We start from the raw sequence: 17,337 nt of genomic DNA, 5'->3' as shown, positions 1-17,337 counted from the left end.
GAAGGCAGATGCTTAACCGACTGAGCCCCCCAGGTGCCCCCAGGAATGCATTTTGAGAATAGACAGAATCTTGAGTGACTCTGGCAGGTAGCCCCCAGACATTGTAGAATAAGCAAACAGCACCCTGCCAACCTCAGGAACCAAGTACTCGCCATCCTGGGGACACAGGCTGCTGTCTTCAAGACCTCCACCACACTGGGAAGGAGATGAGAAAAGGGAGGGGAAAACAGCACAGAGCTTTCCTGCCATGTTCAGATTTCCTTTCATTTTGATACGGTGTTCACTTGGCTGGCACTAACCTTTGCCTGTTTTCCAGAGTTCAAGTAAAGTTGATTCTGACTGTTTGCTCAGGCTGTCGAACTTTCTGCACAGGGACCAGCCCTGGGAGTTACCAGCTCCACCATTTTGGGTGACATCTGGGGGTTGAATGGGGTGATTCTTGTTTCCTTCCATTAAACAAAAACTTCCCCCTGTCCAAGTACTCAACAAATATTTACTGAGCGTCTGACACTGAAAATAGAAGAGGCCTTGTCTGTATCCTGGTGGAGCCACCATCCCAGGGTAGGAGCCAGATCATACCCAAGTAAGCTCAGCACTAACGTGATTTCAGGTGGTGATGGGCACTAAACAGTAAATGATAGGTGGTAAATCGAAGACTCATTTCAGGATGGAATCAGGGAAGGCTTTTTGGAGAGGTAGCACTGAATCTCAGACGTGAAGTAGAGGGAGAGGAGGCAAACAAGAGAACAAGCTCTCAGAGGTCAGAAGGCACTCAAGGGGTTCAGGGGCAGAAAGGAAGTGGAGTGGAGAGAGAGGAGTGGCCAGAGAAGAGAGGGGACCAGTTACACAGGCCACATCCCTAGCAACTTTAGGCCTGGGCTGGTAACAGCTTCCTGACCCTGGGGAGTCACTATCCCTTGCTGATTTCCCTCCACCCTGCCCATGACTCCTAGTTGTACCTCTTCTGGGTGCCATCTGATAGCTGACTAATACAGGTAAGTGTGTCTTTTTCTGAATTTAAAACTCCAGGTTATAGGGGATCCCTGGATGGCTCAGTGGTTGAGCACCTGCCTTCGGCCCAGGGCGTGATCCTGGAATCCCGAGATCAAGTCCCGCATCGGGCTACCTGCATGGAGCCTGCTTCTCCCTGCCTGTGTCTCTGCCTCTTTCTCTCTGTGTGTCTCTCATGAATAAATAAATAAAATCTTAAAAATAAAATAAAATAAAATAAAATTCCAGGTTATAGATTCCTGCATCATACTAAACGCTCCCAGGATGAAGCCCTTACATATTCTTGCATCTAGCTAGAAGGTCCTTCTCTTGCCTCCTTCTCAGGTTTTTGGAGTTAGATAACACCTCCTCCCAGAAACCCTCCTTGAACCTGCAAAATCTAGGGTAAGAGCTCCTTGTGGTGAGTGCCTCTATTATAACACTCCACCAACTAGACTCTCATTGTCTGCTTGCCTGACTCTCTAACCAAACTCTGAGCATCCTGAGGGCAGGAGTTTTTTTTTTTTTTTTTTTTTTTTTTATTAACTCATGGTGTCCCTGGCACTCAGCACAGTACTGAGCCTTCGTGGCACTCAGTAAACAGCTGCTAGGATAAACAAGCCAGGAACCTCTCTTAATTCTGTATCTTATGCACCCAGGACAGTGCAACAAAGATAGACTGAATGAATATTTTTTGGCTTTCAGGTCAATCAAGAAATAGTTGTGGTTCACTGTGTGCCAAGCACTGTGGTAGGCATTGGGAAACTACAGGAGACAGCACAGACCCAACCTTGCACCCTGGAAGAAGAGCACTGGATGATTTCAATAAACTCAAGCATGTTATGTAAATCACCATAACCTAATTTAATGGATATTTACATACCAAGCAACTGCACGTGTACTTTCATTTCAAGTGCATATAGAATGTGGATCAAAATGTGCTGGGCCACTAAGCAAAATATCAATACATTTCAAGGGACTGAAATTATATAGAGTACATTCTATGACCACAATGGAGTTAAATTGAAAAAATCACTAACAATACGCTATCAAAAAATCCCAAATGTTTGGAAATGGACACATTTCTAAATAATGTATGAGTCATAGAAAAAGTCACAAGGGAAATAAAATATCTCTAACTTAAGCACAGTATAGGTCACAAAGTGTGAGATGCTGTTAAAGCAGTACTTGGAGGTAAATATGTAGCTTTAAATGCTTATATTTGAGATAAAGTTTTAAAATCAATGATCTAAGCTTCCATCTTCAGAAGCTAAGAAGAGTCGATGAAACATAAGGTAAATAGAAGAAATAATAAATAAAAATAAGACAAAAAGCAGTGAAAACCAAAACAGAAAATAAAGGGATGGCTGGGTGGCTCATCAGTTGAGCGTCTGCCTTCCACTCAGGGCGTGATTCCATAGTCCAGGGATCAAGTCCCACATTGGGCTCCCTGTGTGGCACCTGCTTCTCTCTCTGCCTATGTCTCTGCCTCTCTCTGTGTGTCTCTCATGAATAAATAAATAAATAAATAAAGTCTTTAAAACAAAACAAAAGCAGAAAATAGAGAAAAATAACAAAGCCAAAAGCTAATACTTTGAAAAGATTGAGAAAACTGATTGACCCCTAGCAGACTATTCAAGAAAAAAAAAAAAAAATAAGGCACTTGGGTGGCTCTAGCTTAAGCATCTGCCTTTGGCTCGGGGCATCAACCCTGGGGTCCTGGGATCGAGTCCCATATCGGGCTCCCCACAGGGATACTGCTTCTCCTTCTGCTTATGTCTCTGCCTCTCTCTCTGTGTCTCTCATGACTAAATAAATAAAATCTTAAAAAAAGAAAAGACTATTCAAGAAAAAAGAGAAAAACATGTTACCATTGAAAGAGGGGACATCGCTACAGACCCTACAGACATTAAAAGGATAAAAAAGGAGTCTGAAGTGTTTTATACTGATAAGTTCTACAACTTAGATGAAATAAATTCTTTGAAAACATAAGCAGGCTAATTTTAATTTAATGAAATTACAAGGCTCTGTAGTATAATTCAGCAAGGAAATTTTTCTAAGTCCAGAGGAATCTGGAAAGATTTCACAGAAGTGATATTTAACCTGAAAGATAAGTGGAATTTTACCAGATTAATAGAATTGTGCCCCAGGCAGGAGAGACAGCATGTGCAAAGGTCCTGAAGTTGGAATGAACTTTGGGTATCCAAATTAAAAAGTCCACCACGATGGCCCATTTTTGTTGTTTAGTGACCATACACTTCTATCCTTCCCTGGTGTAAACCTCCAGATGGACCTGCTTGACTTGGGCAGAAATGTTGAGAGACCAAAGCAAACTTACTTGATAAGACAGACCTTTGGAAGATTCTGGGCTGTAAACAGGAGGCAATTCCCTCAGTTTTGGAGCTAGTGTTCCCTTTTGCCTGGATGGTGCTGCCCCTATGGCCTCACACTGGCAGCACTCACACCTCTCTAGGCATTGCACTTCGTATCATGAGTTCTTTGGATCTAATATCTGCAACTCTTAGCCCCATTCTATAGAGCAGCAGGTGAGGCTTCAAAGAAAGATGTTGCTTGAGATGACAGAGATCAAGCACTAACCACTGTGCTCTACCAACCTCCACCCAACATGTGTCTCAACTTTGGAACTGGTTGGGCTGGGGCTTGCGTCTTGGGCATGGATTTCCCAAACAGCCCACGGTCCCTTCCTCATGCCAGCTAGAAATTCTCTTCACAGGGAGAAAATACACACACACACACACACACACACACACACACACACCTGACCATCTTAGCCTTTTGTCTTTCCTCACATCTCTGCAGAACAGTGGCCACCAAAGTGCAGCGAGATGCCAGGATCTAATGTGTGTCCGTGGAAGGGGTGGGGAGAGGAGAGAGTCCCTTTCAGCAGCTGAGTGTGTGTGTGCAACTTCCTGCCAGTGAGGAAACATTCGTTCAAATCAGCCCTGGTTCTCCTTTCCCTGCTCTGGCCTCACAGGAGGAGTTGGCGGTAAGCCGTGGGCCTCACTGGCCTCAGCCAGATTTCCCTGGCCAAACTCGGGAGGAGAGATGCCCTGGACTGTCCTGCTCTTTGCAGCCGGTGAGCCTGAGGCCCCCTGCACCGCCCCCACCCCGCTCCCACCACCCCTGCCCACCTGGCCTCTGCTCTGGAGGCAGAAAGCCGCACAGGGCTGCCCTCCCTGGGTGCTGGAGGAGGCAGGACCCTGACAGATTTGCCCCAGAGCTCTGGCTCTGCCCCAGGAGAGCAGGAGCATGGCTTTCTCTTAGTGAGCCCCTCATCACCCCCACATCAAGGCTGTCAGAAATCCCACCCTGCTAGTGACAGCGGTGCCCACGCCCCATGACTCAGCCCTGCTTGGCTTCTATGGGCTCCTACCTCCAGAGCCGGGGCGACAGAAGGATCTGCTTGGGGGAAGGGGGGGCAAAGGTCTGGAGGAGACCTCACCTGAGTGAGAGACACTCTGCTCAGGAGCCTGGGGGCACCTGGGGAGACACTGGTACCTCCTATAGGAAGCTGTACCCCCAAGTCCCAATTCCTCACCACAGCCAGAGAAAAAGGAGAGCTCCTTTGTCCTCTGCTCCTCCTGTTCTTTCCTTGGCTCATCCCCTCCAGCCGCCCTGGCCTCCTGGAAGACCTCACACCCCTTCCACCCTCCCAGCATTTGCCCGTGCTCTTCCCTTTCTGCCTGGAATGCTCTCCGCTAGCTCTTCCTAGGTCACCTCTTCAGGGAAGCCCTCCGTGGCTTCCGCAGCCAACGCAGCCTTCCCATTTCCCTGTCCGATGTGCGGCGTGGGGCTTCTTGGCTCCTTGAGAACATCAGATCCCCGAGGCAGGCATGTCTGTCTGTCTATCTTGTCCACGTTCTGTCCCTAAATCAGGGCCTGGCATATAGTGAGTGCTGTTGACTGAAGGAGTAAGAGAATAATCGCATTGCTCTGTAATAACCACTGCGATTATAATAAAATGACTAAAACGCACTGCCCCCTCCCACGGGCTAGTACCTGAACCCCTCAACATAGCAACGGGGTAGGGTTGATTGTCTACTTGCAAAAAAAAGGCAAGGGGCACCTGAGTGGCTCAGTGGTTGAGCAGCTGCCTTTGGCTCAGGTCGTGATCTCAGGGTCCTGAGATCGAGTCCTGCGTCAGGCTCCCTGCACGAGAGAGCCTCTCCCTCTGCCTGTGTCTGTGCCTCTCTCTGTGCCTCTCATGAATAAAGCAATAAAATCTTCAAAAAAAAAAAAAAGAAAAGAAAAGAAAGAGAAAGAAAGAAAGAAAGCAAGCAAGGCCCAGAGGGGGTCAGCCACTTGCCCAAGACCACACAGCCAGAAAATGCCTCTGCTCTCACCGCTCACCCTGCCTCCCTTCTTCTGCATTCCAGGTTCCTTGGCAATCCCAGCGCCGTCCATCCTGCTGGTGCCCCCACACCCCAGCAGCCAAGAAGACCCCATCCACATTGCCTGTGTCGCCCCTGTGGGCTTCCCGGGGGCAAATTTCACACTGTACCGTGGAGGGCAGGTGGTCCAGTTCCTGCAGGCATCCGCAGACCAGCTTAGGGTCACTTTCAACGTGACTGGAGGTGACAGGGAGGCTCCAGGGGCCACATTTTGCTGCCAGTATGGAGTGCTGGCTGAGCACAGGCAGGAGCGGCTGTCGGACCTCAGCAAGCCCTTGCAAGTGTCCTTCCCAGGTAAGGCCCTCCCCCCGGCCCGGGGCCCACGGCTCCTTTGCTCACCCCCGAGCCTTTGCTCGGGCTCTTCCCTCTGCTCGGAAGTCTTTGTGGGACTCACCTTTCCTTGATTAATTCTCACAGTCAGCCCACGCGATGGGTTCAGCGAGTCTCCCCATTTTGCAGAGAAGTAAACTGAGGCAGAAGATACGAGGGGACTTGGCCCAGTCACACAGCTGGCGGGCAGCAGAGCTGGGGTTCTGTGGGCTCCAGTATCTAGGCGTTAAACCTCCACACCCTGCTGCACCCTCCCCCCCAAGTAACATTTTTGAGCACCTCCTATGCACCAGGCTTTGTACTTGGCCCCGGGGTTCAGCAGTGAGTGAAACAAGGTCCCCCATCCCCCGTCCCCCAGCTGACATTCTGAGGGGACGCAGACAGACGAGAAGCAGGGAGTCCAATAAATATTCCATGTGCCAGCAGGGGACAAATAAAACAGCAAGGACAAAGTACAACCCGCGAAGGATGTCATTTCAAATACAGAGGAGAGTGGCCGGGGAAAGCCTCTCTGAGGCAGTGACATTTGAGCAAAGACCTGAATGATGAGGAGCCAGCCATGTGGGTATCTGCGACCAGAGGCTCCCAGGCAGAGGGAGCGGGCTGTGCAAAGGCCCTGAGGCTGGCGCGTGTCTGGTGTGTTTGAGGAACATGGGGGCCCTCCGTAGGGCTGAAGCATAGTGGGCAAGGAGAGAAATTGGGGAAGAAGAAGGCAGGGAGTGGCAAGGAGGATGGTGCAGGGCCGTCGGCGGCCCTGAGGACTTTGGCTCTTCGTCGAAGGAGCCCTGGAAGGCTGATATTTTCCTGTGGTCTTTTCAGGACAGGAGGCGGGATGTGGGCTCTGGGATCAAGGAGCAGGAGGGAGAGAGGAGTCTCCAGGTAGAGCCTCTGCACCACCATCCATCAGAACTTTCCAGCTGCAAAGAGAACTTTGTTGCCAGCAGAGGCCCCAGTGGGTTCAGGGGACAGAACAGTCTGTGTCTTTGAGCTCCACTGTCAAAGGCCGCGTTCTCTCACCTTGGGCCTGTGGTCTCAGAGTGGGGAGGGGACAACATCCCTCCTGCCCCAGACGGATGAATGAACAAGGGCTGACAGTGTGAAAATACCAAGAATATGTCTGTCCTCCTTGCTGGCTTAGCTCCTCATCTCCGTGGGGATCAGGTCACCTCCTCCTGTCTCCCCTGAGAGACCCCCTCTCCTCAGGGAGGGGCAGCCAAATCCCTTGCCGAAAAATAAACTCTGAAGCTGGAGCTTCATGCTTTTGTGAAGCATGACTTCTGTGTGGATTTCAGGGTCCACCATAGGGCTGGGGGGTGGATGTCATCTGACCCCCCTGGCTGAAGCCCACAGGACTCTCAGGCTGCCAGTAACGGGAAACCTGACTCAAACTGGCTTCAGCAACAAAAGAGAATGTGCTGGTTTGCCAAACCAAAGTCGGTTTGCAGCGCTGGCTTCAGGCATGGCTGGATCCAGGTGCTCAATCCAGGTGCTCAAAGATGTCAGGAATCATTTGCCAGCTCTCAGCACTGCTTTCTTCTGTGTCTTATTCTCAGGCAAGCCCTCCTCTTCCTGGTGTCAAAATTGTGCCCAGTGGCTCCAGAAGTATATCCTACCAGCTTGCTGGCCAGAGGAGTAACTCTCTCTTCCCAGTAGTCTGGCCAAGTCTCAGAATTAGCTCTCATTAGTTCAGCTTTGGTCACATGCCCATCCCTGGACCAATCACCATGCCTGGGGGTGGGGGGGAGGAGATCTGCTAGTTGCCCAGTCACAAGATTTACCAGATCCTCAGGGTCTGGCTACACCCAAGTCAAATGGTTGAGCAGTATGGGGGAGTGTAGGGCTGGCTACCCAAAGGTAATCTGGAGGACAGGTGTCTCACCTTCACCCTGCACCCCCACAATTCCATAACTTGCCTCCTGCCTCTTTTTCTCATGTTCCTCTAGGGCCCACTTGGATACTGGCACTCTCCTTGAGCCTGGCTGGAGTCCTTCTCCTTGCTGGGCTGGTGACCGTTGCTGTGGTGGTCAGGAAAGGTAACAGCAGGCAGAGAAAGTACAGTTCAGGGGCTGCCAGTTTGCAACCTTTGGAATGTGTAAATGAACCCCTACTCACACCCATTTTTTATTTTTATTTTTCTTCACACCCATTTTTTTTTAAGATTTTATTTATTTATTCATTAGAGACACAGAGAGAGGGAGGCAGAGACACAGGCAGAGGGAGAAGCAGGCTCCATGCAGGGAGCCTGAATGGGACTCGATCCCGGGACCCCAGGATCACACCCTGGGCAGAAGGCAGGTGCCAAACCGCTGAGCCACCCAGGGATCCCCTCACACCCATTTTTTAGAAGCATAGCTGGGGAAGTCTTACTCCAAAACTTAGCAGCAAAGAATCCTCCAGAAGTGCAATGTTGGTGGTGGGGCAGGGGCAGGTGATAAAAATTTATAAATTATAAAATATATATAACATAAAGTTTAACATTTGAACTTATATAAGTGTCCAGTTCGGCAATATTAAGTACATCCACTTTGTTATGCAACTGTCCCCACCATCCCTCTCCAGAACTTCATCATCTGCCCCAACTGAAACTCTGTCCCATTTAAATGCTAACTGTCCATTCTTCCTCCCAGCTCCTGTCAACCACTGAAGCTAACATTAATAGAAAAAAAATTAGGGGTGCCTGGCTGGCTCAGTCAGTAAAGCATGAAGCTCTTGATCTAGGGGTTGTTAGTTCGAGTCCCATGTTGGGTGTGGAGATTACTTAAAAGTAAAATCTGTAACCAAAAAAATTTTTCTTTTTACATGCTTGTTTGAAGTTTTTACCAATATACATTACTCATGTAATTGGGGGGCGGGGAGGATTTTGCAGGAGCTCTCCTGTGGAGTGGCAAATTTGCCAGAGGTAAAGGCAAGGTTGGGTCACAAGTATATGAGGGATCCTTTGGATTCTTGTTTTTGTTTTTTGCAACTGGGATGCAACCACATCCAAAATCTAATAAATGCTTATTTATTTTTTGTTCCCAGTTAAAGTAAGAAATTTGCAGAAGAAAAGGTGAGATCATCTCTGGAGATCCTCAGGAGGTGGTTTGGGGGAAAGAAATACCAAATGGTTGGGGGGTATGGTGCAGGAGGGTTGTTTTTTTTTTTTTTTTTTTTTAATATTTTATTTACTATTCACAAGAGACACAGAGAGGTAGAGACACTGGCAGAGGGAGAAGCAGGCTCCCCATGGGGAACGCGAACCCTAACCCAGGACCTCAGGATCATGCCCTGAGCCGGAGGCAGACCCCCAACTGCTGAGCCACCCAGGTGTCCCAGAAGGTGGCCTTTAGACCCAGACTGGAGGGAGGAAGAATGTTGTAGGCAGTGGTCACCTGATGGGTGTTAAGGACTCTGAGACCTGGTTCTGGGGACAGAAGGGCGCTTCCCAGGCTGGGTAGGAGCTCCATTCCAAACAGCATCTCTGGTGGGAGGGCTGCATAAGAGGAACAGGTGCCATTATAAGGCACCTAGGGTATGGGGAGCCCTGTGGTAGGAGACTCTGCAGCTGGAGCCCACAGCAGCTCAAGTCTCCCGCAGAAGCTGGCATTATAAGTAGCCCCATTTTATAGACAAGCAGACTGAGGCTCAGCACTTAGTCACATGGGGAGCAAGTGGCTGCTGAGTCTTCCTCATATCCCTTAACCCAAAATGGTTGTGACACTCCAGAAAGTCACAGTTGGGAGAGGTGAGTGGCACCCTCTGGGGCTGTGCAGTGCCCAACGTGTAGCCTGTAGGCAGTGGTCCTGGGTCCTGGGCGTTAGGAAGCCCCCCACTGGCCCCAGCCTCAGTTTCTCCCCTCTGAGAGAGGGGGACACCCCACTGCCCTATGGCATTGAGCTCGCAGCAGCCCCAGGGATTGAATCCTGACCTCACTTGGTGGTGGGGCTCCCGCAAGAGGGGACTCAGGGAGGATGGGGAGGAGGGTGGGTGGCGAAGGCCAAGTTGGGAGGCAGGGCTTCCCAGAAGAATCCTCCAGCCCCAGAGGAGCAACTGGTCACTCTCTCCCGAATCCCTTTGCAGAGAGCGAGAATCCTGCTGGGCCCAGGTCAACTTCGCCAGCACAGGTGTGTACTTTCCTACCCCTGTCCCTGCGGGGCAGGCTCACCCCCTGGAAACTCTGGGGTCTCACTCCTTGCTGCTGAACCTCTTCCACCTCCTCTCACTTCCCTTAGGGCCAAGAACAGGCCCTCCCCTCCCCATACCCAGGTTTCACCTCTCACCTTCTCCCTTTGCCTCATTCACTCACTGACCGCTGCCTACAACACTCTTCCTCCCTCTGGCCTCCTCTAAAGGCCACCTTCTGGGCCGCCTGGGTGGCTCAGCGGTTGGGCATCTGCCTTCGGCTCAGGGCGTGATCCCGGGGTCCCCGGTTAGGGTTCGGGTTCCCCGTGGGGAGCCTGCTTCTCCTTCTGCCTAAGCCTCTGCTTCTCTGTGTCTCTTGTGACTGGGTAAATAAACTCTTAAAAAAAAAAAAAAAGAATTAACCTCTTAAAAAAGAAAATTTAAAAATAGGGCAGCCCCAGTGGCCCAGCGGTTTAGCGCCGCCTTCAGCCCGGGGTGTGATCCTGGTTACCCGGGATCGAGTCCCACGTCGGGCTCTCTGCATGGAGCCTGCTTCTCCCTCTGCCTGTGTCTCTGCCTCTCTCTCTGTGTCTGTCATGAATAAATAAATAAAATCTTAAAAAGTAAATAAATAAATAAATAAATAAATAAATAAATAAATAAATAAATAATTAAATAAATGCCATCTGCTCCATGAAGCCTTCCCTGATTCCCTCCCTAGACTTACCTGCCTCCAGCACCCTATCACTCTTCCGCCCTCTTGGGGAAAAAGCACAAGTAGTCACTGCCTGCTGTCCATGTAGTCCTCGCCTCCAGCGCCGGGCCTCGGTTCCACCGGTGGGGGGACGGTCTGTGTCTGTCCCCCCGGGGCGCCCTGGCCCCGGCCTTGCATGGAGCCCCACTATGTGATCCAGGCCGTGTCATCCCAAAGGCTTCCACCAGGGGGCGACGGGCAGCCAGTGGCTGCCGCGCGCGGTGCTCAGGGGAAGGGGCCCCAAGCGGAGGAGGAAGTCCATCCTCTGCTCTCCTTTCACTGGCCCACGCTTTTATTGAGCACCTACTATGTGCTCGCGTTTGGGGGGCGTCCCTCCACGGCCGAGATAGGTGGTCTTTGCCCACGAGCCCGTCCTACTGCTGTGGGGGAACAGCCGCTGGCCGGCGGGAGGGTGGTCCCGGGAAGAGGGGGTGTTTACGGCGATCAGGGGAGCGCCTGGGGCGGTGCAGGAGCTGAGGGGTGCTCTGGAAAGCGGGAGTTGAGAGGAGAAACCGAGGGGCCCCTGGGGGAGGGCTCTGAGCAGAAAAGGATGCTGTTCAGTTTACAGGTGGGAGCGGTTCTCCCTGCGGAATGGGCTGGAAGGGAGCGAAGCAGGCTGGGAGATGGATCCCAAGCCCTTCCTCTTGGTTGACTTGAGGCCTGTGGGTCTGGGGGCGGGGGAAGGACCCCAGGAGGGCAGCGAGCGGGGATCTTAAACTGGCTCTGGTTTTCCGTTCTCTATTTCAGATATGACCTTTGACAACTCTCTGTTTGCCATCTCCATGGTAAGTCATTTCATCTCTTGGTCCCGGGTGTGTGCGGACTGTCCTACTGCCCGGAAGACCACCGGCAGGGGGGGCCCGACCCGATGTCTCCGAGCCTCGGGGGCCTGGGAAAAGCCCAGAATATGGAGCAGGGATTTGTTTTGTGAGCCGAGAGTTGGCTCTGAACAATCCCAGGGGATGGGAGGCAGCTGTGTCCAGGCCTGCCTGTGGCCAGGGGCAGGATCCCCGGGCGGCTGTCAGGGTCACTGCCGCCTCTGCGCTCAGTGGGGCCAGCCCTACGGAAAGGTGACAGGGGCCTCAGGGTGACCCGGTGGGGTCGTGTGCTTTGTAACAGTCTGATGCACACTCTGGTCCCCTCCTGGTAAAGGAAAGCCTGTGTTTATATTCAGGTTCAGGGATCTCGGCTTAAATGTCCAAGTTGTGCGTTTCTCTTTCAGTGGGGAGGGGCTCCGGGACCCTGCCCCTTTGCAAGACGTTTTGCTCCCACAGACCACACGCTGTTGGGGTTGAGATTTGAACCCAGGTCTATGGGATTCCTCGGCACAGCTGGATCTTGAAGCAGCTTTCGTGTTTGTACTTTATTATTATTATTAGATCAAGTGAGAGGTAGATGAGCCATGGAAACTATGGATCAAGGAAATGTTCATCTGGCTCTTCTCCGGAGTAGGATACAGGTCTGGGGTGACGGTGGCCCCACTCAGTGGCCTCGGACGCCCCCATTTGGACAAGTGGGCACTTCGGAACTGCCTTTACGGAGGCTGGGTGGGGAGTTGGTGTGCCTAGGGCACCATAACGGGGGTGGGGGTGGGGGGAGGACTGGGCTGATCCAAACAAAACACCCTTCCTGGGCATTGGAACAAGAACAGCACAAGGCCTTTAATTCTTCAAAGCTTTCTCTTTTTTTATTTATTTATTTATTTATTTATTTATTTATTTATTTATTTATTTATTTATTTATTTTTAAAGCTTTCTCATTTGCACCGGGGTGGGGAGGAGACAGGCGATGCCACGTGGGGTAGGAGTGAGAGCGAAGCTCGTCTCTCACTTGGATGCGCGATCCAGGAAATCTCAGAGATGGGCACGCCGAGGGTAGCTATGGAAGATTGCTCCGGGCCCGGGGGACACATTCTTGGCACGGCCCGTCCAGTACAACTGGAGTGGAGCCGCGTGAAGAGTCGTGGGGAGCCCCCCCGCGGAGAACTTTGATTTTTCCCCCAAGTGGGGTGGGAGCGGTGGAGGCTTCGGAGCAGAGGGAGGGGACCGATTCGGGTGCTCGCCTGCGCCCTCTGGCGGCCGCGGGAGGAAAGACTTGGGGGGCTTGGACCGACGGCGCGGGGGTGGGGTGGGGTGGGGGTGGGGAGGTGGGGTCGGGTGGGGGGAGGTGGGGTCGGGTGGGGGGAGGTGGGGGGGGGGAGAGAGAGTCAGGAGGAGGGAGGCATGTGGGAGTCTTGGGGAGCAGCAGCCTTGGAGGGACATGAGACGGACCACCCACCCGGCGGATGCCCAAGGGCAGGTGCAGACAGGAGTCGGGTTCTGGAGAGAGAAGCGAGCAAATTTAAACTGCATACAAATGTGGGAAGGAAGGGGCTTGGCCCCACGGGCCGGTTCAGCCCCCTGAGGTCTCATTTCCGGGAACAAATCCAATGCTGTTAAGAAAAACCCCAAAATCCTGCAGGCAGAGCAAATTCTAAAACTTTCTGTGAGAAGACATGCTGCTCGAGGCACTACGCTGGTGACTTTTCCTTTTCCCTTAAAAAAATAGGCACTTGAAATTGAAACAAGTCGAAACAGGAGAAAATTTTTAAAAAGTATCTTTGTCCTTGTGACTATATGTGTATTTTATTTTATTTTATTTTATTTTTTAATTTTTTATTTATTTATGATAGGCACACAGTGAGAGAGAGAGAGGCAGAGACACAGGCAGAGGGAGAAGCAGGCTCCATGCACCGGGAGCCCGATGTGGGTTTCGATCCCGGGTCTCCAGGATCACGCCCTGGGCCAAAGGCAGGCGCCAAACCGCTGCGCCACCCAGGAATCCCCAGGGATCCCTGTATTTTTTTTTTTAATTAAAAAGTGTGTGTGTGTGTGTGTGTGTGTGTGTGTGTGTACCCAGCTGCTCCGTGGTAGAGCTTGCGACTTTTAATCTCAGCGTTGTGAGTTCAAGCCCCACGTTGGGCATGGAGACTACTTAAAAATTTTTGTTTTGGAATATGAAATACATCCATATGTCAAAATTGTATATCCAGTAAAGTATCCTCCTGTCACTAACCCCTGTGTGTTCACTGGTCTCCTCCACACACACAGGTAGCCACCATCAGGAGCTTCTCGTGAAAGCAAGCAAAGGTGAAAATAGGGAGTGTATAGCCTCACTCCCTCCTTTTAAAGATTTTATGTGAAAGATAAATAAAAGTGAGAGCACGAATGGGGGAGGGGCAGAGGGAGCCGCAGACACCCTGCTGAGCTGGGAGCCTGATTGGGGGAGGCTCAATCCCAGGACCCCCTACCCTTACCCTTTCTAACACAAATGATAGCATGCTATCCACACTATTATGCTTCTTTCCTTAACAGTAAATTTTAGTGGGATCTTCTCTAGTTGTTTTTTTTTTCCCCATGATGATAAAATATACATAACATAAAACTGACCATTTTAACCATTTCTAAGTGTCCAGTTCAGTGGTATTAAGTACATTCACATTGTGCAACCATCACCACCATCCCATCTCCAGAACTTGGTCTTGCAAAAGTGAAATTCTGTCCCCACGGTACACTAACTTCTCATTTGTAACAAACCCCAGTCCCTGGCACCCACCATGCTGCTTTCTCTGTGGATTTGCGCATTCTGGACATTTTAGGTAGAAATGATGTCATATAACGTTCATCCTTTTGTGTCTGGCTTATTCATTTAGCATAATGTCTTCAAGGGTCATTCACTTTGTAGCGGGTGTCAGAATTTTATTCTTGTTGAAGGCTGAATAATATTCCATTGTATTTATATAGCACATTTTATCTGTTCATCTGTTGATGGACACTTGGGTTGTTTCCACCTTTTGGCTACTATGAATAGTGCTGCTATGAACATGGGCCTGCAAATATCTGCTTTCAATTCTTGCTTCCCTCTTAAGCACTAGAAGCTGTGCTGCTGGCTAAAATAAAAGTGAAGTAGCTAATCATTCTCCAGCTTGTATTGTGTTACTATACTGAGGGTCTGATATTCACTTTATAATCCCCTATGAAGTGGTGTTGATATTTATTTTTATTTTTTTAATTTTGATTTATTTGAGAGAGAGAGAGAGAGAGAGAGAGAGCACATGAGCAAGGGGAGGAGCAGAGGGAGAGGGAGAGAGAATCTCAAGCAGACTCCTCACTGAGCAGGGAACCCGATTCGTGGCTGGGTCCCAGGACCCTGGGATTATGACCTGAGCTAAAATCAAGAGTCAGATGCCCAACCGACTGAGCCACCCAGGCACTTTGACATTAAAAAAAAATAGACTAGAATCTAATTATGGGCCTTACTGGGATCGTCCAGCTAGGGAGGTGCAGGACTGGGATGGAACCTACCCTGCTCTCACCCACCACATTTCAATTTTAGCAAGTTCATGTCTCCTTGACTGGCATTTGGGGTGGAAGCCTCCATGGTGGAGGAGAGGGTAGACTTTTGAGGAAGGTTTTGTGGAAGCCAAGGACGGGGCAGGGATGGGAAGAGATAATGATAGCTTTGTTCACTTAACAGTTAGTGCTTGCCAGGTGCCAGGTACTTTTCAATTCCTTTGTTTTGTAGCATTCACCCTATTGTGCAAAAGAAAAAAGTGAGCCTCAGAAGGGTTAAGTTACTGACCGACCGAAGTCATACTACTGGGACAAGGTAGACCTGGGATTTGAACCCAGGCTGTCTGGTTCAGAAAGAACCAGGAGGCAGGACAACAGAGGTCAGGATCTGGGCCCTGGAGCTGGGGGGTAGTGTGCGGGAAGTGAAATGAGACCTGATGGACTGGGGGCTGGGGGGGGGGGGAGTCTCAGACTCAGAATGTAGGGAGACCCTAGATCCTGAAACCTCAAATCACCCTGTTCTCTGTTTTTCCTCCATGGACAAAGACAATGAATCCAGAAGAAGATGCAGTCACCGTGGATGCTTGCTCGGATTCCACCGAGACACCTGGCAGCTCTGGGCCCCGGAAAAGGCCTACCTCCACATCATCCTCACCTGAGCCCCCCGAATTCAGCACTTTCCGGTCCTGCCAGTGAGGCCGAGGATCAGAGGCCTCTCTGTGTCTGTGCACTCTGCATTCAGCCTTTCTTCAGGGCCTGAAATCCCTCTAGCTACTTTGGGGTTTCTGTCTGCGTTCTCAGGGCATTGGCAGAGGAGATGAAGGGAGAATCCTTGGCCTTGGGACCTTCTTCTCAGAGGAGCAGGAGTGAGTAAGGGGGCACAGACATTGTCTTGGAGGCTGGACAGAAAGCAGGAAGACTCTCTTTGGAGTCCCAGCTTCTCAGACCACCTGGGGAAGGAGATGTTAGGATCCCTGGGCCATAGGAGGTCTGAGCCCTCCACATAAGCCTCTGGTTTCCTTCTTCCCTTGCTACATCTACTTGACCAACCCAACCGGGTTGGAGCATAGGGTACCCCGGGGTATGTTCTGTATGTCTGTCCTGCTGGCGTGCCTAAGTTATTAATTATAACGGCTCTGGAGCTGTTCCCAAGGTCTCTATGGAGCGTCATCCTTCAAGCTTCCAGGGTCTCTGGGGTCTAATCACTGGATGCCTAGGGGGAGGAGAGCTGTTTCCCTCTAGTGCACGCAGTCAAGGTGGTATACGGGGAGGCCCATGGAGGGTACAGAGAGGGGGACAGTGCCATGTGGGGTCTGTGCTAAAGTCCTGGCGTTGGTGAGTATAGTAAGTGCAATGATGGGGGAATCGAAGAGGAGGTCCAGAGAAGAGTGAGAGCTAGAGAAGATGGGAAGTCACCACACGTCTTTTTGGACCCTCCTGAAGCGAATGACGCCCAGGAGCAGTGACGGGGGCGGGTGGGGTGGATTTCGAAGATAGGTGTGTCTACGAAAAGGGGCACTTGACCCTGCTCTGTTGGATTCATTGGCTAGTCATCGCTGGGGGGAAGGGAGGGGCTAACGGAAGGGCCCAGATAAAGGGATCCAAGAATTTTTTATGGGGTTACAGATAGCCAAGGATGGAGGAGGAGGACAGTGGCGGGAGGGGGCGGAGACGATGGGGAAGAGATAAGGAGCGATCGAGGGCTGGGGGGCCTCCCACGGATGCAGGTGGAGCGCAGAGGCAGAGCCCCTGCTCAAACTGATTTTCCCCTCGGGAGGGCTGGGGCGGAGCCAGGGCGGGGGGCGTGTCCCGGGCCCTGGCCCCGCCCCTTGCAGGGACTCCCTGGGAGCCCGGCGCCTCACAAAGCGACGTCCAGTGGGAGGGAGCGTCCCGTCCGGGGGCGGGGCCTGCCTGGCTGGGCCCCGCCCCCCGCGTGCCTCCTCACAAAGCCGGGCAGGGCCGAGGGGCGGAGCTCAGCCGCAGAGGCGTGTCGGGGCCGAGCGGCGTCAGAACCGCCTCCGCCGCTCCCGGCCGGGGAGCCGCCTCACAAAGCGCGACCGTTTGCGCGGGGCGGGTCCCAGGGCGTGTCCACGCGGCCGAGCCCCGCCCCCGGGGCCGCGCCCCCTGCCCCGCCCCGCGCCCCGAGGCTCGGCTCCGAGTACAAAGCGCGGAGTTCGGAGCGGGGGGCGGGGCGTGGCCGAGGGCGTGGCCCAGGCCTAGGGGCGAGTCCTCGCGGCCGACCCCGCCCCCGGTTCACGCTCCGCCCCCGCCGTTCCTGGGCCGCGGAGCCACCTCACAAAGCCGCGACCGTTCGCGCGGGGCGGGGCGGGGCGGGGCGGCCCCGTCCCCCGGCGTCCTCTCTCCCGGTGCCCTAGGCGGCCAGCAGGGGGCGCTGCGCCACGGGGCCGGGCCGCGGCGG

General features: G+C 52.1%; 1 protein-coding gene across 3 annotated transcripts; it reads left to right on the top strand.

The window, feature by feature from the left end:
• Positions 1–3,932: 3,932 nt before the first annotated feature.
• C20H19orf38 (chromosome 20 C19orf38 homolog) lies at positions 3,933–16,074 on the top strand. 3 transcript variants are annotated; one of them, XM_038567274.1, is made up of 7 exons: positions 3,933–4,087; positions 5,388–5,696; positions 7,676–7,765; positions 8,754–8,781; positions 9,792–9,835; positions 11,335–11,372; positions 15,465–16,074. In XM_038567274.1, exons 1-7 carry the CDS (start codon positions 4,057–4,059, stop codon positions 15,612–15,614), a joined length of 690 nt encoding a protein of 229 aa, XP_038423202.1. In that variant the 5' UTR covers positions 3,933–4,056; the 3' UTR covers positions 15,615–16,074. The 3 variants fall into 3 exon arrangements, with proteins under 3 accessions (XP_038423202.1, XP_038423204.1, XP_038423203.1); XM_038567276.1 differs by lacking the exon at positions 7,676–7,765; XM_038567275.1 differs by lacking the exons at positions 7,676–7,765; positions 8,754–8,781; positions 9,792–9,835; positions 11,335–11,372; positions 15,465–16,074 and adding an exon at positions 7,025–7,653.
• Positions 16,075–17,337: the final 1,263 nt, after the last annotated feature.

Source organism: Canis lupus, chromosome 20, assembly GCF_011100685.1.
Source record: "Canis lupus familiaris isolate Mischka breed German Shepherd chromosome 20, alternate assembly UU_Cfam_GSD_1.0, whole genome shotgun sequence".
Taxonomy (NCBI): domain Eukaryota; kingdom Metazoa; phylum Chordata; class Mammalia; order Carnivora; family Canidae; genus Canis; species Canis lupus.
This window is presented reverse-complemented; position numbering and strand designations above follow the sequence as displayed.

Excerpts from the sequence above, each read along its gene's own strand:
- C20H19orf38 (XM_038567274.1), top strand. The coding sequence starts at position 4,057 with ATGCCCTGGACTGTCCTGCTCTTTGCAGCCG. Across the intron at positions 5,697-7,675 it reads CTTGCAAGTGTCCTTCCCAG|GGCCCACTTGGATACTGGCA; the intron begins GTAAGGCCCTCC and ends ATGTTCCTCTAG. Across the intron at positions 9,836-11,334 it reads GGTCAACTTCGCCAGCACAG|ATATGACCTTTGACAACTCT; the intron begins GTGTGTACTTTC and ends TCTCTATTTCAG.